Raw genomic sequence first — 24,035 nt, 5'->3', positions numbered from 1 at the left:
CAACCCTTTCATGAAGGTTGGCAGTAACTTTTTTTTAAGTCTTTTTTTTTTTTTAATTTAAGTAATCTCTACACCCAACATGGGGCTTGAACTCACAACCCCGAGATCAAGAGTCTCATGCTCTTCTAACTGAGCCAGCCAGGCGCCCTGGTCAGCAGTAATTCTAATTCAAGTATATTTCTCTTTTCTCTTCAACAATTTCACTACCCTGAGGATGACATTCTGACACATGTTCCTTTCAAATGAGATAATGATATATCTTAAGTGTTTAAAAAACTCCAAAATTTCCCATGTGTGAGGTGTCCCAGCCATTGCTTCACACCGGCTAGAGCTCTAGAATTGCTACGAGAATCAGAATGGTTCTAAGCGTTCCTCTTTTTCACCACGAGTTCCCCGGCTGCGTGTTCAGTACACCGGAGGAGAGCTTCCAGACTTACCTGAGACTTGAAGTAGGTTTCTTGTGGGGTAGCAAGAACGTCTGCAGAGGCGATGTCTAAATGCATGAGAGTCTGCCGGAAAGAAGGCCGGTTGCGAGGTTTACTCTGCCTACAAGTTAGAAAAGACAGCTTGTGCGTTGCTGAGGTTGTGTCCGGGAGGATAAAGATTTTATTCTACTTTATCGAAAACATTTTTGGCTCCACGCATGGCTATACCTCAGGCCTTGTGCACATGCTGAAGAGCAAAAGGAAAACGTAATCAGGAGATACCTGTAATGATAAAATGGAAATCTCTAGGATCAGTGGCCTGTTTGATAATAACAGTCCCTTAGGACTAGTAAAGTCATAATAGCTATCATTTAATAAGGCCTACTGTTTCAGGATATACCAAGTTCTTTATTTATCAATAACTCCAAGTCTGCCAGGCTTTAACCAGGTGATTCGCTCCAAATCCATATCGGAGACTTCCCTGTGGTTTCAGAGAAATTTTAAACGTGGTTTTGAGGAAGAAGGTAAAAGAGAATCTTAGGAGAAAGAGATTTCTTACCACGTCTGTTTCATAAGGATTTTGAATCCATCAGGGCAAGTGGAAGGAACTGGAAGGTGTAGGCTATTGCTTCCAACACCCCAAATAATGGCCGAAGAGTCTACATCTTTGTAAGGAATCTCTCCTGTCAGCAGCTCCCAAAGCACCACTCCGAAAGACCTACAGTAGTACCAGGAACAGGTACCAAAGACAGTGCAGAAAGACTGGTTGGTATTTTAGTTCTTTATTCATGTTTAATCAAATATATACCCAGTTTCAAAATTCTAATACCGCCATAAGAAGAACAGAAACAGCCAGGAAAACTCTGGAAAAGAAACTCAGTGAGGGATAATCAACACTGCTTGATATTAAGACATATCATAAGGCGGGACGCCTGGGTGAAGGAAGCGGCTGCTTTCAGCTCAGGTCATGATCCCAGGGTCCTGGGATCGAGTCCCGCATCGGGCTCCTTGCTCAGCAGGGAGCCTGCTTCTCCCTCTGCCTGCAGCTCCCCCTGCTTGTACTCTCGCTCACTCTCTCTCGCCTATGCTCTCTCTCTCTAGCAAATAAATAAATAAAATCTTAAAAAAAAAAAGACATATCATATGGCTTCGGTAATTAACTCTGGTGTGTGAATAGACAGCCAGACTAATGGAAGGGAACAGAAATCCATAAATAGGCCAAATACATATAGGACTTGAATATATGATAGAAGGGATATCCCAAACCAGTGCAGGAACACTGACTAGTCAGTAAATGCTGTTGGAACAGCTGAGGGTAAAATTAAATCTATCGCTCATCTTACATCAAGATACATTCCAAATGAATCAAAAATTCAAATGTGAAAAGAAAAAATGAAACCATAAACCCCTGAAAGAATACATGGGAAATTTTTTTTCTTTTTACTAATCTTAGAGTGGTGAAAGCTTTCTAATTATGAAATCCAGAAGCCACAAACGGAGACACTGATCAGTTAAATTGCATTTTTAAAAAAAAACCTAGCATGGAGAAAGAACTCCACCATAAACAAAATAACAAAATGTGAAAAGTATCCATAATTCATACACACAGAAGGCTAATCTCCTTAATATATAAAATGCTCTTATAAATTGATGAGAATCAAGATCAGAGAGCTTAGCAAAGGATCAGAATAGCTCACAAATAAGAAATTACCAATGGTTTGTAAATATATGAAAAAACGTACAACCTAACTTATAAGTTATAAGAAGGGGAATGCACATTAAAGCTGCACCCAAGACACCATGTGTTACCTAGATGGTTGGCAAAAATCCAGGAAGTTAGCACATTTTGTTGGTGAAACTGAGAAGACACTTAACCATTTCTGTTGGGAACATAACTGGTATAATCCCAAAGGAGGACATGTTGGTGATAATTACCCAAATTACAAATGATCCCACATTTCCACTTTATCTTACTTACTCTGGTGTTACATGTAATTTTAACACATGCTATTATTTTGGTTTTAAGCCTAAAAGTCATTTGTAGCCGGTTTTAAGGATGGGAGAAAAGTGACTACAGGGAAATATACTATTAATAGTAAAGATTCGTAATCTCAAAGGAAAAGCTGATAAAGATTTTTAAAAGGCCAAAAAATAAAAAAGCATAGCTCATACGGGATGTTTACAAAAAGGGCAAACAGCCCTATTATACGCTTCAAATAGCTCTAAAGCACATAACCGTATCACAGCAAACTGCATCACTGATACACTCAGTGATGGTCTGAGGCACCAAGACTAGGTAAACTTTGTTTAATGTATTTTATTTAAGAAGGTAAGAATTAGGTAACATATTTCCCGAAGACTTTTATGCCAAATGCTTATTTGAAGTAAACTTCCCATTTTCCAGAAAGTTCAGCATATTCTGTGAAGGTCTCCCAAACTGATGATTTACTAAATAGACATTCACCCTAATTCCCCTTCCAATCCTTCTCTCCACACTCATCATGACGCTGGGTAGTACCTCAGACAATAGGAGCCTGAAATCAACCAGCAGTGAGTAACACTAAAGAATACTTTGGGAAAGCAGAAGTGTTGGAGGAGGAAAGGACTCATACAGTGGAGTGGGAAAGGCTTTCTTGTCAGGACGATGGCGCCGCTCACCATATATCGACTTTTTCAGAGACAGGTTCGTTCCGTATCACCTCTGGTGCCATCCATGCAACCGTGCCGGCGAAGGACATCTTGGTACTTTTGTCACTGAGTTCCTTAGATGTGCCAAAATCTGAAATCTTTACCGCATCTGTGTGAGTCACCAAAACACTTTAAAAAGAAATAAAGAGAACACCCAGATCATTAGTACTAGTACAAATCATGACTGTAATTGGCAACTTTGTGTGCTGCCTCCTACCTTGTAGATTTCGGCCTGTGAGTTCCAATATCCCCGGGGCATTAGCTACATGCTAGACAGAGCATCACTCACACACGGGTCGCCACACAGCACAGCTCCCCCTGGTCTCATCCAGCCTCCACCGCTCGCTAACTTTGTGACCTCTGCCAAGCTACCTGATTCTTCTAAGCCAGCTTTCTCATCGTAAGATGGAGACAACTCAGGTCCCAGTGATCTTACCCACGATTCAAGCATGCAGAAAACTCTGAACACGGTGTATAAATATTTTCTCATCTATATCAAGCAAACTCATTTTATTCATCTGTGGCTCATTATAGAGTGCTGTCCTAGACTTTGCTTGGTGTGTGAGGTAATGCACTATGTTGCCTTTCTGAAATCCTCCAAGAGTTTTTGCTAAGGAATTATGGGCTATAATAATGGCTTCATGGAATTTTCACTTGAATTAAAAGAAGAGATGTAAAACACCCATGCTCAATAAATATTGGTTTCCACCTTGCCAGTCTCAGACAAACCACTAAGAAAAACACTTCTTTTAAAACACTGTTTAAATGATGGCCAACTAAAATCACACATAGCACCATGACACTAGGGATTTTTACATTAAAAGGCTAATAAGTATGCTGGGATTCCACCAATGTTGATAAGGAAAAGCTGGAATAAATTTAGGCTTAAGTAGATTCCACACAAGTCATGTTTGCCTTTTTATGGTATTTATCTGAAATGTGACCTGGGGGAAATTGCTTTTCTAGCATTAAAGATGAATACATCTGGTACCGGTCTAATTCAAAATATTAGTATACTTACAAACTAGACTGAATTCACTTGAAATAACCTGTTTAGAACTTTAGAATGTTAATGAGTTACGTTTCAGAGGCTTAATGATCTAGAGACTTATTCCTAATAAGAAAAAAGCTTGATATTCAAGGTATCAGAATTGAGGTGGCTAGAAAACAGAAAACTTCTCAGTCTCTCTCCTCCCTTCTCTGAACCTGGGACTTCACATTTGTCCCTCTCCATGCCAGTTTCACACGGCTCTCTAGTTACCAAATGGCTCTGCTTACAACTGCTTTAGAATACCTTCATTCACAACCGACCCCTAGTTTTGCACCTGATATGTAAAATTTACATACTTTGGAAATTTGGATTTAATGGTGTTAGTCATGGTGAAAATGCATATGGATTTAAATATCATGGGATATCTGACATAGTTTCAGAGCTGATGGTATCATTTACCCTGAAAGTCAGAAAAGGTGATAAGCCCCTAGAAAGAAAAACACTAGAAGCTTCCTCTTCGGCCTCTTTTGTGCTGCTCACTATGAGACTTTTTTTTTTTTTAAAGATGTGACAAGTGTTGGGTTAGACATTTTATTTTATTTATTTATTTGACAGAGAGAGACACAGCGAGAGAGGGAACACAAGCAGGGGGAGTGGGAGAGGGAGAAGCAGACTTCCTGCCGAGCAGGGAGCCCGATGTGGGGCTCGATCCCAGGACCCTGGGATCATGACCTGAGCCGAAGGCAGACGCTTAATGACTGAGCCACCCAGGTGCCCAGGTCACTACGAGACTTCCTGCTATGGCAAGAAGGAATGGACATGGGGAGAGACTACAGGGCACATGAGGTTAGAACTTGTGTAAAGTCTTCTCTGAGACAAAGCTGGGGTCACACAGCCTAAGATTTAATGCGGGTAATGAAATCTCTCTTTAAAGCAAGGCAGACTGATCTTTGTCTTCTCAAAGTTAGTTTGAAACCCAAAGAGGCCAAGGCTGCCGGAAGTTCAAGGGAGTACTGATAACAGAGGGAAAGTCTTATTGGGTAACTTATTACCCTAATCTGTAAATGACAGGAGTTAAAGAAAGTAGCATGTGATTTTATACATTCTAAAACTTCCTGACTTCTTCCTCTACAGTTAATTCTCAAGGGGAACAAGGTGGTTAAGAAGGAGACCATTCAAAGAGGCCTTTGGCAAGTATTTTGTGTCCTTTGTGTGTATGTAGTGGATGACAAAACCAACAGGTTGTGTAAGAATGTGAGCAGATGGAATAAAGACTATAATAAAGTTTATTTGCAAGTAAAGCAAGGAGGGGGCTGTTCAGGGAGCTAACGACTATGATAAGCACTGCAGAGAACGAGGGTGATAAGCAAGAGCTGCTTTGAAGTTTATAATCAAGGACTGATTTGTATCTTCCATGGACAGGAGGCAGAAATCATTGTGAATCCCTCACTTTCACATGGTGAGGAGGATGCAGGCTGGGGCTTTAGGTCTAAAAGTTCTGGGCTCAAGTCCTAGCTCCATGACTTTGGGCTCTGAGCCCTCATTTTTCTTTTTCTTTTCTTTCTTTTTTAGAAATGGAGAAGGGGGGAGTGGGGCAGAGGAAGAGAGAGAATCACAAGCAGGCTCCAGCCCCGCTCACAACCCCAAGATCACGACCTGAGCCAAAATCACGACCTGAGCCAAAATCAAGAGTCGGACGCTTAACCGACTGAGCCACCCAGGTGTCCCCCGTGTTTCTTATATAAAATAAGAAGAATGATACTTGTTGCAACTACCCCCACACAATTTTTGCCAACATCAAACCAGATGTGATAATGGATATTTTAAAAAAATACCATAAACCATGAAAGCACTACGCAGACATGTTTTTGAAAAAAGGCTAATTCCTCTCTGCTTCTCTAAACCAAAATGTGATGAGAAATAATACAAAAAAAAAAAGTTTAAAAACAGGAGCTACGATGACATACACCATTTTATCAATTCCTTTCTTCCCTTGATATGGTCTGGGGAAATGAATAAACACTCCTCTTAAAGTGGTTATTGACAGCCAAAGAATCATTTTGAAAACAGATCACTAGAAACAACACTGCTTCTCTTAAATAGCCAGTTTATATCATCTTATGGACACTGTGAACCTTGTGACTATTTATTTCCTTCTTTGCTTAGACTCTAGGAAGGTCAGAGCCAAATCTACAGTCCACCTCTACCAACTGTACAGAATCTTGTGGCATACCTTTTGTGAGCAAGCTTTAGTTCTAATGTTCTTATTTTCTCTTTGCCTCAGTCTCTTATTCATCCATTTTTTTTAAGCAAATTGTTATTTTATTTTAAAGATTTTATTTATTTATTTGAGAGAGAGAGAGAATGAGAGACAGAGAGCATGAGAGGAGGAGGGTCAGAGGGAGAAGCAGACTCCCTGCCGAGCAGGGAGCCGGATGCGGGACTCGATCCCGGGACTCCAGGATCATGACCTGAGCCGAAGGCAGTCGCTTAACCAACTGAGCCACCCAGGCGCCCCTTATTCATCCATTTTTATCCTATTGGCTACATTTCTGAAACTCAGTTTTTAACACAACAAATCAAGCCTTCAGGTGGGAAAGTTTGGCATTAAGTATCTGGGATGATGGAGAGTGAATACTTCAGTTAGTAATGAATCTTGTTTCACAGCTGCACAGTTAAAAAGCAACACAAAGGGAAAACTAGTGTCAGGTGCTTGGAGCTATCTGCCACATAGGTCAGTTGGTCAACAAGAATCCAGAAAACATGCAAAGAGAATTACCCACTGTGCCAATTTAAACTCAACCGAGAAAGTATGATGTCTGAAAACAACCGTGCTTGATAAAAATTCCCTTATTTCAAAGCAATAAAACAAAATGTCCGAAAAATCAGCTCCCAAACTCACTTAGGTGATTTGAGATCACGATGAATAATTTTATGGAGGTGCAAATAATTCATTCCACTTGCAATTCCCGTGGACCAGTCCACTAGCAATCGAGGTGTGATCTTCCTGCCGGCTCGCAAAACCTCATAGAGTTGTCCGTGGGCACAGTATTCCATGATGATGCAGTAACAGGGGGCCTGAGTACAAACGCCCCTTTCAAGAAAACACAAATATGTTTATAAATTCACACATACATACAAACGTACCTGTATACATATTTATATTTTAAGAATATTTAATACATTTAACGATTAAGACCAGTTCTCTGTCCATATTATTTTTAAAAGGCATAATCTTTCCCAATTCTTCAATTACCATTAAAGCCCCTCTAGTCTGCAAGCTTCTCTATTATGCATATGGACAATTTTAGTTCCTTTTGCTCATTCCAGATTATCCCTATGTTGTGCTGGATCCAGTGCTTTTCCGTGGGGCCATTCCATTCTGGGACAAAGAGCACATTTCCTGAGACTTGTGTAGGCCAGGCGCTGCATTGTGTTAGATTGTTAAGAGTAACTGAAATATCTTCCTTTTAAAATTAAATAGAAGGTTTTATATACAGGGTACAGAAAGAGAGAATTCAAATAAAATACTGCTATTTTTACTATTAATTGTTGAATTTTAAATTAGTCAAATTTAAGATAACTAGTCTGAGGACCAAAAAAAGAGTCAATTTTCTATATTATATAGTCTTTGGAAAAACATTTCTGCTTAGACTAAAAACAATATCATACAATGTAACCTATTTCTATGTGGCCTATATTTCCATCAATTCCTACATCTTCCACAAAGCCTTTCCTGATGATTCCAGTCCAAGAAGATCTTTCTCTAAATTCTTATGCTACCCGGGAGCCATTCGTTTTTTTTATATGCAAATTTCCTCTCCCCATACAGATCATTGGCTCCTGGAAGGGAAAGGTCTTCAATTTCTTTTCTTTCTACCTTAAGGTCTAGAAGTTCACAGCAAGTCCTTGACAAATATTTCTTAACTTCACCTTAGCTTTCTTCGCTGCTGACCCTTTGCACAAACATGTGCAGGTGCACGGGGTAGGAAGAGGGGAACTAGCATGGAAGAACTTCTATTTGTCAGGAATGTTCCCTGTTTATGTAATTGTCTGAGTTAATCTGCCCCAAACCATTGTGCAACACATACGCCCTCTTCCATTTCTACGGGTAAGGTTCAGAGAGGGAAAGTGACCTGCCCTAGATGATACACCTACGGTGACCTGCTCTAGAGGATACACCTACGGTGACCTGCCCTAGATGATACACCTGTGACAGAGCTTAGATTCAAATCCAGTCTAACTTCAAAGCCTATACTTTTTCTACACACTATGCTATACTGCCCTCCCTTTGTGCTTTGTAACTTCTGTATACACAAGCATATTGGGGATTCCTATATCAATGTTACCTTAGAAAAGTGATAATTAACTCTACTTCACACTTTTGTTCTGAAGATGAGAAAAGAGAACAATTATCATATACAATTCTCGGTATCCCACCTCTTAATAGTATGTACGCCTTCTTTCAAAACTTTCTAGAGGAGTTGAGGGTATTTTATCTACAAGATGCCCAGCTAAAGTCCTCAGCCAGCTACCAACTCATGTCTTCTCTCTTACGCGGCTGTAAGTGATGAGGGAATGAAGAGGGCATAGCTTGAGACCATGGGAAAGTCCTGTAACAACAGCAGGTTATGAAGAAGTAAAATTAGTCTTCATTTTCCCTGCCATGATATGCCTGTCAAATGCCACAGAGCTATTTCTACTACTCTCCGATCATTTTCTAAGCTACCCAGAATTCTCATCTTCATTTCTAATGAAAAATTTTTTTCAAGTTTCTGTTACTTGACTTTTAGGAGCACTTGGCGGAGCACAGATAGACCACAACTATAATCAGACAATTTAATTTTCATTACAGAAAAACAAAGAATAGGCAGGAATAATGTAATGTGCTTAAGAATATCAAAATAAATATTTGTTTGAAGCTACTCAGCATTCTATTTAACCCTGTTTTAACTTGTTGCAAACAGAGAGAAAGGGGTAACAGTGATATGTTATGTACTTTCCATCTTTCTTGACTGATGAGAGGCAATCATTCCATCAACCCTGTACTATGACAAGGCTTCTTAGTAGCTATAAATAGCAGCTCTCTAATCACTTCTAATTGCCACCTTTTCTTCCCCTTGGCACCCAATTCCATTAGGAACAGTCAGATTAGGTCTTCCTAAAAGATTGCTTTCAAAAAATTGGACAAAGAAAATACAGAATTCTCTTCTTTCACTTCCCCTTCTGTACACGGTTCTTACTTCAAAGGAAGCTGTAAGCACAGCAATCAGCATCCAGAGAGACACACTCAAATCTAATCATGCCTCGTATCTTCCAGACGGTCCTGAATGACTCAATGGCCAAGCAACTCATGGCACAGATGACTGCACACACCACACTGCCCAAAGCCTCAAGAGCATGGTGTAATGAACCCGGGACACCGTCTCACTATTGGTTTCCATGTAGAGGTAAAGACTATTTGAGCATCTTCAGCCTAAAAAGTGGGGCATTGGCATGGCCGTACTCGTCCAAAATGCGGAAAACTGCACACGTAGGTAGGAGGGTCAGAAGAGTGAGGTATGGAACAGGTTGCAAGGAAAAAGGAAAGAGGAAAAAGCAAAAGGAAGGAAGGAAAAATAAAGCTTCTCACACCCATACTCTTGGGACACATTTCTGCCAGGACATCCTGGTGGTAAGCCCTCGTACCTGGGACAGACAGCCCAGCCCACATCAGGAGGCCAAGAAGCCACGCTAATCTGTAGAATATTCTGTGTCTCAAACTCAGCGTCCTAGTGATTGAAGCTTGAAAGTTTCATTAAACCGAAGTTAAATGAAAGGCCCTTCCTTCCATTTAGGATGTAGGATGCTAGAAAGGATGATTTTCTCAGTGAAGTAAAATGAAGGAAAGAAGTGAGTCTCTGAGAGTCTGTCTGCTTAAAAATAATCCTTCTGCTGTCTTTTGAAATGTATCATCTTTGGAAAGAGTATAATTAGTCTCTATAGCATTTCATTTTCGTCTCACATCCTCCTGGCCCTAACAGCACAACAAAGGATGGGGATCAAGAGGGCAACCGAAGCTCTCTCCTATGCCCACTGTATGCATGTCCCTTCCACAAGGAGATACGTCCAAGCACTTCATTTAGTATCCCAGCTGAATGCTTCTCTCCTTTCCACATCTCTTTCCCTTTCCATAAAGGGAATCAAAACTCAACATCAATACTCATTTAAACCCATTCTACAAAACCTGTCCCCAAGATTTCTATTCCTTACTTTAGGGATGTGATTCCAATGAAAAATGATCCCATGACATGTTTACCTTTACAATGAGAGTTTTATCGAGAGAGGATCCCTCTTGGGGGCTGGGAGAAGTTCCTCTTAGTTTTGGGAAGGGGAATTTGTAAATTATTCCCCTTTTAGTGGTAGCCTCATCAGTCATACTATTTTCCAGGACTGAAATACGTATATGCCAAACGTATCAAGAAGCTCTAGTTTCTAAACTGTCATTCCACCTGAAGACTAGCTTTCCTGTTCTTCACCTTCCCTCCTGTAAAGCCACTCATTATTCATTTGTTTCAGGCTAGGGCAGAATTTAAAGCCCAGCAAGAGAGGGACCTCAAGGGAAGGGTACAGGCAGAAGAGATTACACATATTTAGAGCTCAGCACTGTCAGGTTTGGGGACTGCCACAAATGTACCTTTGTGCCTCCCCTTTTGCTAGTGATCCCCGCCAGTATTATGAAAATAACAGTCTGAACTAGAAAGATACGTTCATATTGTGGAATGAACATAGCATATAACTTACTCTCATCAGTATTCCAGTGTCATTAGACTTAGAAAGCTGAGTGTTTGGCATTACTTGAAAAGGGATCTAGCAAAACCGGGGCAGGGAGAAACACTCTGAAGGTGCCTCTTACTACAAATTCATATTTAAGAAGGGAGGCTAATAGAAACTAATAAAAAAATTCCTCTCTGTTACACAGGGACTAATTGTTCTATGATCACTTCAGATATCAGCTTTGTTTTCTTAACTGAATTTTCGGATGGGCAGGTTATCTCAGAGTGACCTCCATCATCCCATTGATGAATGAGGTTGATTCATCAGATATGATTGCTTGGTAAGAATCCATCGCTCCCTCTCTGTCCCATGTATATCCTTTCCGAGAAGGGTGTGCTCTGGCAAAAAGAACTACCAGATTATACGATTCTTAAAGACAGGACCTTCATTTAATCATTCTTTGGTGCCCTCCCAAAATACCTAGCCCAGTACTAAGTCTATAGAGTATTTTCCATATGTCTTTCAAAGCAGGAACTCATATGTAGATATTGGGAGAAAGAAAATCTATTTCTAAAAAAAAAAAAAAAAAGAAAGCCTTGACCTACTTGAAAGCGATGATGTTAGGGTGCTTCAACTTCCTCAAATGCTTGATATCCGTCTCATTCTGTTCTCTCACTTTCTTGATGGCCACCTCCTCCGCTCGGAACTTGCCCAAGAAGACAGCTCCTTGGGCTCCACTACCCAGCCACTGCAGCTCTGAGATCTCCTCAAACGGCACCTCCCAAGTATCTAGGCACACAAGCGAGAAACAAACTTAGGGAGATCTCGGGATTTGCTCAGGGACCGTTCTACAAGGCCACTCCAAAGGTACCAACTTCAGCGTCACCCAAAATGATCTCTACCTTTGGACTCCCACCTGTAACGCACCAAAAGATATAACCTTCCTATGGGTCTTGGTACAATAGATCAGATATTCTCATGTGTTAGTTTGTATCATTTTCTTTAAAGATGTTATTTATTTGAGAGAGAGAGTGAGTGAAAGAGAAAGACAGAGAGAGAGAACACGAGAAGGGGGGAGGGTCAGAGGAGAAGCAGACTCCCTGCTGAGTGGGGAGTCCTACATGGATGTGGGGCTCGATCCCAGGACCCTGGGATCATGACCTGAGCTGAAGGCAGACGCTTAGCTGACTGAGCCACCCAGGTGCCCCAGTTTGTATCAATTTTTAACCAATGAAATCAAGGAGATCGGAGATCTCCAATATACTCTCCTCCAAACAAAACATATCTTGACATTCCCATGGCCCCACTTCCTCACTTCAAGCTTGCACGTTCAATCCACTTATCTGTCTCTATACCACTATCCCTATCCCATTACCCATTGTAAGTCAGTGTTGTTTTATTCCTCTTTGAATTTCTAGTGTAGATGCTCAATTAATCTTTCCTGAATGAATTTTCAATGATACTCTCCCAAGGACCTAATTATGCACAAAACTTATATTCATATTTCCCTTTTATTGAGTACTTACTACGTGCCAGACACTAGCATAAAGCTTTATGTATCTCATGTGTTGATCCTTTCAACAATCTTGGAAGTCTGGCCTTATTATGGTTGTTTATAGATGAGAAAACTGAGCCAGGGAGATTAAGGAACTTACCCAAGGACATACAGCTGGTAAGTGGCAGAACTCAAGAATTGGCTGATTCCAGGGACAGTGCTTTCTCCACTATACCACATTGCCTCTTGTGAAGTAATTGAGAGGGTCATTAGCCGTAATAGATTTACTCGTATAGATGCAGTATTTTCAAGTTTCTCTCTTTCTTAGAATTTGATTTTCTTTGCACCAAAAAAGTAACAGGAGTCACTTCTAAGTGGTGACATTATTGATGATTCATATTATGCTCTTTATCCTATGCTGTATTTTTTTTTTTACCATGAGCCTGTATTACTTTTGTAATGAATAAAATGCTATTTTATTTTTTATTTTTTTAAAGATTTTATTTATTTATTTGAGAGAGAATGAGAGAGAGAGAGCATGAGACGGGGGAGGGTCAGAGGGAGAAGCAGACTCCCTGCCAAGCAGGGAGCCCGATGCGGGACTCGATCCAGGGACTCCAGGATCATGACCTGAGCCGAAGGCAGTCGCTTAACCAACTGAGCCACCCAGGTGCCCTAAAATGCTATTTTAAATGAAGCACTTCAAAAATTCAATCAATACATGCTTTAATCTCATGGAACTTAAAAAGGAGAATATGATCCATTGATCCTTCTCCCCCTTTTTATCAGTGCATTGTCACTACACTGGTAAGAAATAAACATCAAAGAACGAGGAGTCCCATGGAGTGAGGAGAGGATAATGACAATGTTAAAGGTTATGGGGGATTTTCATTAGATCACCAATCACTAAAAGGTCACTGTTTGCAGAATACTGAACAAGGTAGTGTTGAGTCAGCTTTGAAGATATTCTGGTCTTGAAAGCAAATCAACTCACATCTACTATGGTGATGAAGCAGCAGAAAGAGGTCATCAGTACCTGGAAGGGAACTACATTTCCCTCTTCTCTCATTTTCTCGAACTTGAGAGAAAATAAATCCCGTAGACTCTTAATAAAATGTGGCTTCTCATTACAGTGGTTAAAACATGACCTTCCAGAGAGGATGACATAGAGCAGAACAAATTATAGTGAGGGTGTTTGACAGCACAGATATTTAACCCATTCTTCTGTTCTGAGCAGATTAAAGATATCTGCTCTATTGAAGTTAGATAGACGCTACATAAAAACAAATTTCCCTAAAATACAAATAGCTCACAAACACGAAATCACCGAATAAACAAATGATACCAAGTGAGATGCAGGAGGAAAGAGTGAGTTATGGGCTTGACTGCTTTGAGGATCTTTCTGGCTTCGAATGACTGACAAGTGTAAAGTGTCTCACGCCGTCCCACTTTCATCCCCACAGGCTTATCTGTGGAGCACACACAGGACCCAGATATCGATGGCATACTGTCAGAGGGTTTTACTTGGGAGAGGTCTGGTGAAGAACTAGACACAGTGTTACTTTGGCCATTCCGGGGCCAAATAAAAGGACTATTACTGGATTCTGGGGCAAGAACATCCTGGGCAATATTTTTCTGAAAAACTTTATAAAAGCCCAAGTTATCCTAATTTTTCATAACTACTAAATAACTAAAATTAGACCTCTTACGTGTTTTTCCCTATTTACTCAATCTTTATTTATTGTTAAATGCTAGAAACACCAGCAAATATTAGAAAATAAAGTATTTTCTCTGCAATCCCATTCCATATTCAGTTATCATCTTCTCTTCCAGTCTTTGCTCATATGTGTGCAGCTATGCAGAAGTTGTAGGTGACACATAACCTTTTCTATTTTCTCATGTATTGTGTATCCCCCCTGTATATACAGTTTTCATTATAAGCTTCAATAGTAGCTTACTGTACCCTTTTACCTTTTCTGTACTTAAGTCCTTCCATCTTTTTGTTTGCTGGCTTAAATTTGATACTTTTTTCTTTCTTTATATTATTTCCTCAGACTCAGTTCTTAGGTTAGAGTACAGTTTCCTGGCTTTTGCTATACATTCTAACTTGCCATACAAAAGGGCTTTGCTAGTTTTTGCTGACAGTAGTAATGCATGAGTGTGTGTGTCCCTTTTACTTTGCCAGCAATGAATATTGTTGATAGTTTTTTGGGTTCTAAGTTATTTAGGTGTAAAGTAATGTTTTATAAGCTTGCACTACTTTATTTATTTAAAAGACTTATTTGTTTGAGAAAGAGAGAGCGAGCACGGGGGCAGAGGGAGAGGGAGAGAATCCCGAGCAGCCTCCTCACTGAGCAGGGAGCCCAATGCAGGGCTCAATCTCCCAACACAGAGATCACCACCTGAGCTGAAACCAAGAGTTGGACGCTTAACCGACTGTGCCACCCAGGCACCCCAAGTTTGCACTACTTTAATTGCCAGTGAAGTAGAATATTTTCTCCACATTTGTTTAATGCTCACATCTGCTCTGCATGAATTGCCACATTTATGCTTTGTGCATTTATCTGTCGGGGGTCTCATAGTCCTCATAAATTTGAAGGAGTTTTCTATTTCTTTGACACATATTAAGAGAATGTTTTTTAAAAAGACTTTGTATTTTATGGGGCACCTGGGTGGCTCAGTCATTAAGCATCTGCCTTCAGCTCAGGTCATGATCCTGGGGTCCTGGGATCGAGTCCCACATCGGGCTCCCAGGTCAGTGGGGAGCCTGCTTCTCCCTCTGACCCTCTCCCCTCTCATGCTGTTTCTCTCTCTCTCAAATAAATAAATAAATAAAAATCTTAAAAAAAAGAAAAAGAAAAAAGAATGTTAGCAATGAGGATGTGCAAAACTGGGGGCCCTGATAACTGACAGCAAGATAACAACATAACAATGGAACCTGACTGTGTTCACTCCAGGGTTAATCCCAGACTTTCTGCTTTTATAGCCGTCCATTGGTACTCTTCCCCAGCTTCTATCTTCTGATTCATCACTATGACTATTATCTTAATTCCAATATCTACCATGATCTCTAAGACTGAGAAAAAGCCCCATGCCCACCCACTTTTAAGGCATAAGTTCTCTGTTGTTTGTATTCAGACATAGCTATGATATCATACTTGCTTTAGGACTGGGAACTATTTGGCAGTAAAAAATTTCAATTACACATACTACCTTACTTGGATTTCACTACCAACATACTAAATGGGAGATGAAGATGTCATTAAAATTTTTGAAAAATCAAGTGAAGTTTCCTTATTAGTACCAAATGCAGAGACACATCTGTTCTGTGTGCTATCCTTTGGTTGACTGTAATCCAGGATTAAGGATTAGCTCCCTGATCCCAGAGCTGACAAGGAAAAAACTACCTTAGTTCCTGGCTAGTGAATCCCTTTCACGGCCCCCCACAACTCCAGCCCACAGTAGGGTATCCTGTCATCTGCTGAAGAGCTAGGCAGCTATAAGCTGCCTTGTAAGCTTAAGCTGACCAGGCCCGTTTCTTATTTACTCTTGAAATAAGCCTTTCTGGCAGTCACATAATCAGAAGATTGATTAAATACAAGTTTACAGGACAATTAAAAAATTTTTTTTTTAAGTAGGCTCCATGCCCATTTAGGGGGTTTGAACTCACAACCCTGACACCAAGACCTGAGCTGAGATGGAGATTCGGACACATAATGGACTGAGCCACCCAGGCACCCCGCCCCCAAATTTGAAAGGCCCTTTTGACAGACACATAGGATGTATCTGCTGCCCCTCTTTATGAGCCTGAACCTTGATGCTGCATTTGTATCCTGAGATCTCCAAATTACCACCAAAATAATTATTAGACTGGATAAGTTAAGACCCTAAAAGCCAAATGCAATTTTATCACGTAAGCAGGTATTAGTAGGTTTTGTGTCTAAGCAGAGGAGAGGGAACTTTTTAAAAAATAATAAACTAAGGGTGGTTATCTCTGGGTTGTGGGATAACAAGTTATTTTTTGTTTTCCTCTTTGTGCTTAATCCCCAATTTTTAAAATAATAATACTGTTTAACATTGAAACCCCCAACCTTTGTGTGACAAGGAACAACTTTTTAATTTCTTGAAACCTTAAGACCATAGAGGGGGAAAGAAGGGTGGAATGTGCAGGGTGGATGGGATGGGAAGATGTATGAAAGACAGTGAGACAGACAGACAGACCAACCCCAGGGACACAAAGACTTTCTGCATGTACAGGAATGGATGCTCTGACTCACAAATCCTGGAAAGCACACCTGGGATCAATTGATTACCAGCAAATCCAATACACATACTGGGAAAGGGTATAGAGGGAGAGGTTTAAGAGAGGTATTGGTTTAAGAGAAAATATTTCAGAAATCAGAAAAACAGAATGCACAAGAAAAGTGGTCAATAGTGACTAAGGTCAACTGGCTGTTGTGGAAAAGCTGTCAACAGTGTCGACTGAAAGATACGAATATATGTGTATATATATATATTTAACTTTTAAAAAGATTTTTTTTTAAAGATTTTATTTATTTGAGAGAGAGAGAATGAGAGAGAGCACATGAGAGGGGGGAGGGTCAGAGGGAGAAGCAGACTCCCTGCCGAGCAGGGAGCCCGATGCGGGACTCGATCCAGGGACTCCAGGATCATGACCTGAGCCGAAGGCAGTCGCTTAACCAACTGAGCCACCCAGGCGCCCTAAAAAGATTTTTATTTATTTGAGAGAAAGAGCTCACGAGCGGAGGGAGGGGCAGAGGGAGAGGGAGAAGCAGGCTCCCCGATGTGGGGCTCGATCCTAGGACTCCCAGATAATGATCTGAGCCAAAGTCAGATGCTCAACCAACTGAGCCACCCAGGAGCCCCAACATGAATATATTTCTAAGAGAGGGTCACAGAGTCCAACATTCAGATATAAAATAAATAAGACAGAATCTCATTTCTGGTCTACATTTCTGGTCCTTTCCAAAATTTCTTGATGAGAGAACTATTAACAATGGAATCATTTACATAATACTACAAATATATGTATCAAAAGCCTTAAAAAGCCATGAACCATTTTAACTCAACCATGTGTCTTCTAAAAACTTATCTTAAGGAAATCAAAGATATAATAAGAATGATCACAGACATAATGAAGGGTATGTGTGAAAATTAAGTAATAAACAGATGTTCATTGCAGTATAGCATATGATCACTAAAAATAACAAATTGCCAAGGAATAGAGGATTGCTTAAAGAAATCTTGGCACATTCACACAATTTAATACTGTGTAGGCATTAAAAATGCTGAAGAAGTATATTTCATGATATGGGAAATGTTCAAAATGTGAAGTGAAAAGGCAAAATGAAATAGTTTGACTGTTTTTTTGTTTAAAGCACACACACAGATAATAAGACTAACATTATATATACCAAAAACATTAATAGTGAAGACTGAGGATCATAGATAAATATTTTTACTTTTGGGGGGAAACTTACCTGTATATTCCAACTTAACCATATATATTATTTTTGCTATCAGGAAGAAAAAAATTCTTCTAAAGAATATAAATGAAGTTATAAAGAACACTAGGGCCATGTGTTCTCTTTCCTTCAGAAGCATAATGCTTGAATTGGAATATATGAATATGCATGTTACACCGTGATGGGAGTTAATTTACTTTTTAAAAAGCTGTGGGATCTAGACATAATAATGCTTCTCAAGATTGGTTGTATATTTGTTCTTTCCTCACAATGTGAGCTTTCTGTGCCTGGGCTGTAAGAAAATGATTCCTTTTTACTACAACCTAAACCAGGGCACTAGCTTTAGGCAGAGAACCATGTGGCGTCTGTCTGGTTTTGAGTTAATCCAGTGGCCGTCAGACTTTTTGATTGCATGAACTTTCAATAAAAAAATTTGTAAACATGCACTAGGTGATTATTTATAAGTTATGTATCTGCACAACTTTATTAAAATACCAAATATATATGAAAACATGCATGAAAATAGAAACTTAAAATGATGATACAAGGAACAGGAGCTCTAACATTTTCTTCCTCGTAACACTGTAGATTGTCTTCTATGTACTCTACTTGACACCCCTAGACTAGACAGCTACAAAAGATGGGCTTTGGCCAGAAAAGACCAACCAAATGTGAATCTGTTCCAGTCAGAAGGTTTATAGGAGATTGGTACAGGGTATTCATCGGGCACTAGGGTTTTAATCAAAGGTTATCCAGTGAATGGTGGTGATGGCAGGGACTATTTCCCAGGTCCACACTCTACCTTACCTTGCTGCTGTAATTTGTAATCAGTGGAATATGCCTTCCCAATGATATTCCAGACAGGCCTTAAGCATCCAAACAGTCCTTCCAGAAACCCACCACTGCCGCTGCCCGACCTGCTGAACTGAATCTTGACGTCTTCAGTTCCACTTGTGCTTTCTCCATCCACGGTGTTGCTGTTCCCCTGAGACATGGCCATCTCTGATTCATCTTGTTCCCTTAGCTGAAGAACGCTGTTCTCAAACTGGTCCCTGGAATCCTCACTCACGCTTGTCAACACTGTTGTGGTGATGGGGCAGTTCATGCCCTCAGTTAGCTCTGTTTGTACCACCCCCTTTTCCTGCTGGTCCTTAAGGAGCTTGGGTGATGGGTGGCTCCCCACAGGAGTGAGTTCATCTTGTAGTCCGTTGAAGGTTCTGCTTTCACTCGAGGGTAAGTATGAGGAAGAGGAGCAGCTCAGGTGCTCCTGAGGGTTGGCCATGGTGCCATGAGTGTGCCCAGGGTCCTGAGATGACACTCAGAGGATTACTGGGACAGAATTCTGATGCAAGAGAGGGCTCCAGAACCTGGGGAAGATAGGAGGAGGACATGAGATCACCCTTCTTTTAGTCACCCACACTACCACACTTCTGTTTATAATAACAAAAACATTGAAGCAATGGGGATTGGTTAAACACTGGTATGCATCCAAATGGTGGAATACTATGCAGCAATTACAGATCATGTTGTAGAAGAGCATTTACGAACCTGCGAAAACGTTCATGACATGTTAATATAAAAAATAGGTTAGAACAATATATACAACATAAGCCCTTACAATTTTTTAGTTTTTATTTAAATTCCAGTGAACATACAATGTAATATTAGTTTCAGGTGACAATATAGTGATTCAACACTTCCATACATTACCTGGTGCTCATCACAAGTGTCCTCCTTAATCCCCATCACCTGTTTCACCCACCCCCCACCTTTTACTGGAAAGGACACACGAACACATACATAAGAAAAAGACTGGAAGAATATATCCCAAGAATTAACTATTGTTAACTATTAACTACTGTTAAGTCTAGGTGGTTAGATTTGGGAGGGCTTTATTCCAAGCATTCTGCATTAATATGTTGCTATAGAGTGAATGGTTGTGTCCCCTTGCTCCAAAATTCATATGCTGAAACCCAATCCCCAGTGTGATAGTATTTGGAAGTGGGGCCTTTGGGAAGTGATTAGGTCATAAGGGTGGAGCCCTCACAGACACGTCAAATATGCCAGTGCCTTGATCGTGGACTTCCCAGCCTCCAGAACTGTGAGAGATGTATTTTTTTGTCTGAGCCATCTAGTCTATGGTATTTTTGTCATAGCAGCCTAAACAGACTGATAAATATTTAAAACTATTAAAAAAAATTGTTTCCCTTCCCAAAGAGAAATTAAATGTCTTGATAAACACTGTTTTATTAGGAACAACATCCTGCTCATATTTTTTCTAATTTCTTTAGTGTTTTTTCTCCTGGGGCATTGTTTTACTTCCTAAGGTATTCATTAAGTCATGTAGGTAAATGTCTTATGTGACAACACAAATTCCTAAGATATAAAATCTGTTTTTACTGTAATGCACCAAATCTGGGGCAACAAACTAAGCCCCAGTGCTTTAAACTTATTCTTTGCTTCTGATCTGTCCATTAGCACCGATTTCTCAGGGCCACCCAACCTCTGAAAATAAAGACATGGAATTGTCTAGATTGGCCAGTTCATGCAAATTCAATCTTAAATTTATTCATTGTATGTCAGAAATTTACTTTCTTTACAAATCCCTATATAATAGTTATTTCTTCCTTCACTCTGAATTAAACATTTAGAATATGTTTAATAGGAACCAGGGTATAAAGAGAATCTCACTTTACGGAGGGGGCAAGAAACAGACCAACAATGATTGACAGTACAGTGCTGACCATGAATCAACCAAGTGCTCTGGGAGCACAGAAGAGGGAGGGATACTTTCAGGGCTAGCTGCCCAAAGGTGGTAACTATTGATCAGTGTTAGAAGCGTAGAACCTCATCGGGTTGGCAGGAAAGGGGTGAGTGAGAGAAGAGGGAGAGGATACCACAGATGTGGAGAAAGTATGAACAAGGGCAAGGATGCATGAAAGACTATGGAATATATGACAAATTGAAGTGGCTGGAATGTAGGGTTATATGTATATATAGAGAGAAAGATAAGAAAGGAGAGAAAGTCAGGAACCAGGGGCACCTGGGTGGCTCAGATGGTTAAACCCCTGCCTTTGGCTCGGGTCATGATCTCCATGTCCTGGGATAGAGCCCCACGTCAGGCTCAGTGGGGAGTCTGCTTCTCTCTCCCTGTCTGCCTCTCCCCCGCTTGTGTTCTCATTCTCTCTCATACTCTTTCTCAAATGAACACATAAAATCTTTTTTTTTTTAATTTTGACAGAGACACAGCGAGAGAGGGAGCACAAGCAGGGGGAGTGGGAGAAGCAGGCTCTCCCCTGAGCGGGGAGCCCAATGTGGGGCTCGATCCCAGGACCCTGGGATCATGAACTGAGCCGAAGGCAGATGCTTAACGACTGAGCCACCCAGGCGCCCCAACACATAAAATCTTTTAAAAATTTTCTAAAAAAAAAAAGACAGGGACCATTTTGCAAGGAGATTTGTATGCTAGGCTAAAAGGCTTGGATTTTATCCTGAAGGTGATGGGGGTCATAGTATCCCAGATTGGGGGTTAGGGATAAAAAGAAACTACCCCTATGTTATTAATTTCTCATCTGAATTACTGAGATCCAAATTTTAAGCGTTTTTTTCATTGCCATATCCTATGAGTAGCTTGTGTGAATGAACCAATGAAAATACCCTATCCTTTGAAGACTCATTCATTCATGTAAATATGTATTGAGCTCCTATTATATGCTACACAATGTGTTAGGAATTAATGAATGGTACATAGGCTTCTACTCTATAGGAACTTACAATCTAGAGGGAAAGACCAATTGATAATAAGAGTCACATGGTTAGATATATGGTACACAGACATGAACAAGGTGCTACAGGAGCTCAGAAAATAAACATCAAATACATCCAGAGAAGTCATAGAGGAAATGTTGTTTGGGTTGGAGGGTAAACCAGGTAAAAGTGAGACTAGACATTGCAGGAAGTATTGGGGAGCAGCAGGAGATAACTCTTATAAAAGGTAGCCAAAGGTCAGAATGTGGTGGACCCAGATGACAAACTAAAGTTTTTGGATTTTTATCCTCAAGACAACAGAGAGCCATTAAGAAATTTTAATTGGGGGAGTGATTTGGTCAAATTTTTAATTAATTTATTTATTTTTAAAAGATTTTGAGAGAGCACGCATGCATGCACGCGGGGGGAGGGGAAGAGGGAAGAGACTCCCCGCTGAGCAGGAAGCCCCATGCGATGCAGGGCTGATCCCCGGATCAGGACCAATGATCACGATCTGAGCTGAAGGCAGACACTTAACTGACTGAGCTACCCAGGCGCCCCTCAAATTTGTAATTTAAAATTACATCTATAGAAGTAGAGGTTGGATTGAAGGGGAAACACTGAAAGTCAAGATGTCACTTAGGAGGAAGAGTTCAAGTGGGAATGATGAGAGTCTGAACCAAGGCAGGAGCAGTGGTAATGAGGAGGAGGAGAAAGATTGAAGAGGTAGAATAAGCAAGATCTAGTGATTGATTAGACCTGGGTGTGGGTAAAGAAAAGGGAAAAGAGAGGAAGACTTTCAGATAACTTACTTGGGATAATGGATAGATGGGCAATATCATTAACTGAGATATGAAATAGCAGAAGAAAGAAAGGTTTGGAAAAAAGGTAATTAGCTCAGTTACAGACATGGAGGGTTTAAGTCCTATTGTGTGTGTTAATGCACTGTACCAGGCTTTTATTTATGTTATCTGATTTTAAAAAGACACTTTGTAGAGAGGGATGTGGGAAGATGGGATGGGAGTGCTCCTTTAGCTCAAGGCAGAAGTATCAAAATAATACAAGGGTGAACCCAAGTTAAATTAAAAATATACTTATTAAATAGATACTAGGAGCTGTGCTTTGCACTAAGCTAAGTTCTGTGGATACAAAGCATTACTGTTACAATTACTACTTCTAATGATAAATGAGACAAAGTGTCTTACAATTTACACAGCCCAGTATGCATAATCAGCAATATACTGGTAAAACAGCTCTGCAGAAAACAAAACAAAACAAAACCAAAAAAAAGGAAAAAAAACACCGGGACACTCTGATTTGTAGTGTTTACTGATTTCTCTGGTATAAATACTCCCACCATGGCAGATTTCAAGCTAATAATAGTTTAGTAACCTACTTGCAAAGTTTCAATCAGCTCTTACAAATTGGTGTGTAAGTCAGCACCAGCACTATAATCCTTGTAATAGTGTCATTCTCATTTTACAAAGAAATAAAAAACTTTTTAAGGTCATAAACTGGGTAAGTGGTAGAGCAGAAATACAAATATGACTCAAAATTCAGATCCCCAAATTCCCTTGCCTTTTTTATAACACCATAGCACCTCTTATAATAACCCCTTGCTTCCTTAGAGTGCTTCACAGGTTAATAAAGTGCTGTGGGCTATGATTTTTTTTTAAAGATTTAATTTATTTATTTGAGAGAGAGAGAGAGAGAGAGAGTGAGAAACAGCATGAGAGGGGAGAGGGTCAGAGGGAGAAACAGACTCCCTGCCGAGCCAGGAGCCTGATGTGGGACTCGATCCCAGGACTCCAGGATTATGACCCGAGCCGAAGGCAGTCGCTTGACCGACTGAGCCACCCAGGAGCCCCTGTGGGCTATGATCTTGATCTAAACATTTGATCCCTGTGCAAGGAAGTCAGGGCATGGAATCATTATGCCTAGTCTTCACAAAAACTAAGGTCTACAGAGAGGTATTTTGCTAAAGGTCATGGAGCCAAGATTGAATACCAGATTATTTTTCCTAATTCCAAAACTCTATCTCTTACCGACACATGTAGTCTCTGTAAGACAAAGTTCCTTCCTTCCAAAGCTTATAAACTACTTAAGGAGTTAATAATTACAGGGAAGGAATTGCCTCCTCCTCTCCCTTCCCCCCATGACAAATGTGCCGTGTTCTGTTATACAGAGCTGTGCAGAGGGCAAACAGTAATGGGGACTAGAGTAGTTCACTCAGGCTGAATGAAAGAGGTAGGATTTGAGATGAACCTTTGAAAGGAAGATGATTTGAGACCCACAGAAGAAAGGAAGTCAGGCAGCCACATGCAGAAGAATGAAACTGGACCATTTCCTTACACCACACACAAAAATAGACTCAAAATGGATGAAAGACCTAAATGTGAGACAGGAGTCCATCAAAATCCTAGAGGGGAACACAGGCAGCAACCTCT

General features: G+C 40.3%; 1 protein-coding gene across 10 annotated transcripts in view; it reads right to left on the bottom strand.

Annotated features, from left to right (window-relative positions):
• The window catches only part of MAP3K13 (mitogen-activated protein kinase kinase kinase 13), a 168,100-nt gene that overhangs the window by 25,259 nt on the left and 118,806 nt on the right, over positions 1 to 24,035 (bottom strand). For all 10 annotated transcript variants that reach the window (XM_081830893.1, XM_081830913.1, XM_081830905.1 and 7 more), the window contains 6 exons: positions 18,649 to 19,208; positions 11,466 to 11,649; positions 7,007 to 7,198; positions 3,084 to 3,242; positions 985 to 1,143; positions 438 to 546 (listed from right to left, as the gene is read on the bottom strand). In XM_081830893.1, the coding sequence (XP_081687019.1) occupies positions 438 to 546; positions 985 to 1,143; positions 3,084 to 3,242; positions 7,007 to 7,198; positions 11,466 to 11,649; positions 18,649 to 19,123 (1,278 nt within the window). In that variant the 5' untranslated portion in view covers positions 19,124 to 19,208. The remainder of the gene's footprint in view (positions 1 to 437; positions 547 to 984; positions 1,144 to 3,083; positions 3,243 to 7,006; positions 7,199 to 11,465; positions 11,650 to 18,648; positions 19,209 to 24,035) is intronic.

This window comes from Leptonychotes weddellii, chromosome 1 (assembly GCF_054177405.1).
Source record: "Leptonychotes weddellii isolate Sample4059 chromosome 1, ASM5417740v2, whole genome shotgun sequence".
NCBI lineage: Eukaryota > Metazoa > Chordata > Mammalia > Carnivora > Phocidae > Leptonychotes > Leptonychotes weddellii.
The sequence above is the reverse complement of the archived record's forward strand: the minus strand, read 5'-3'. Positions and strand labels throughout refer to the sequence as shown.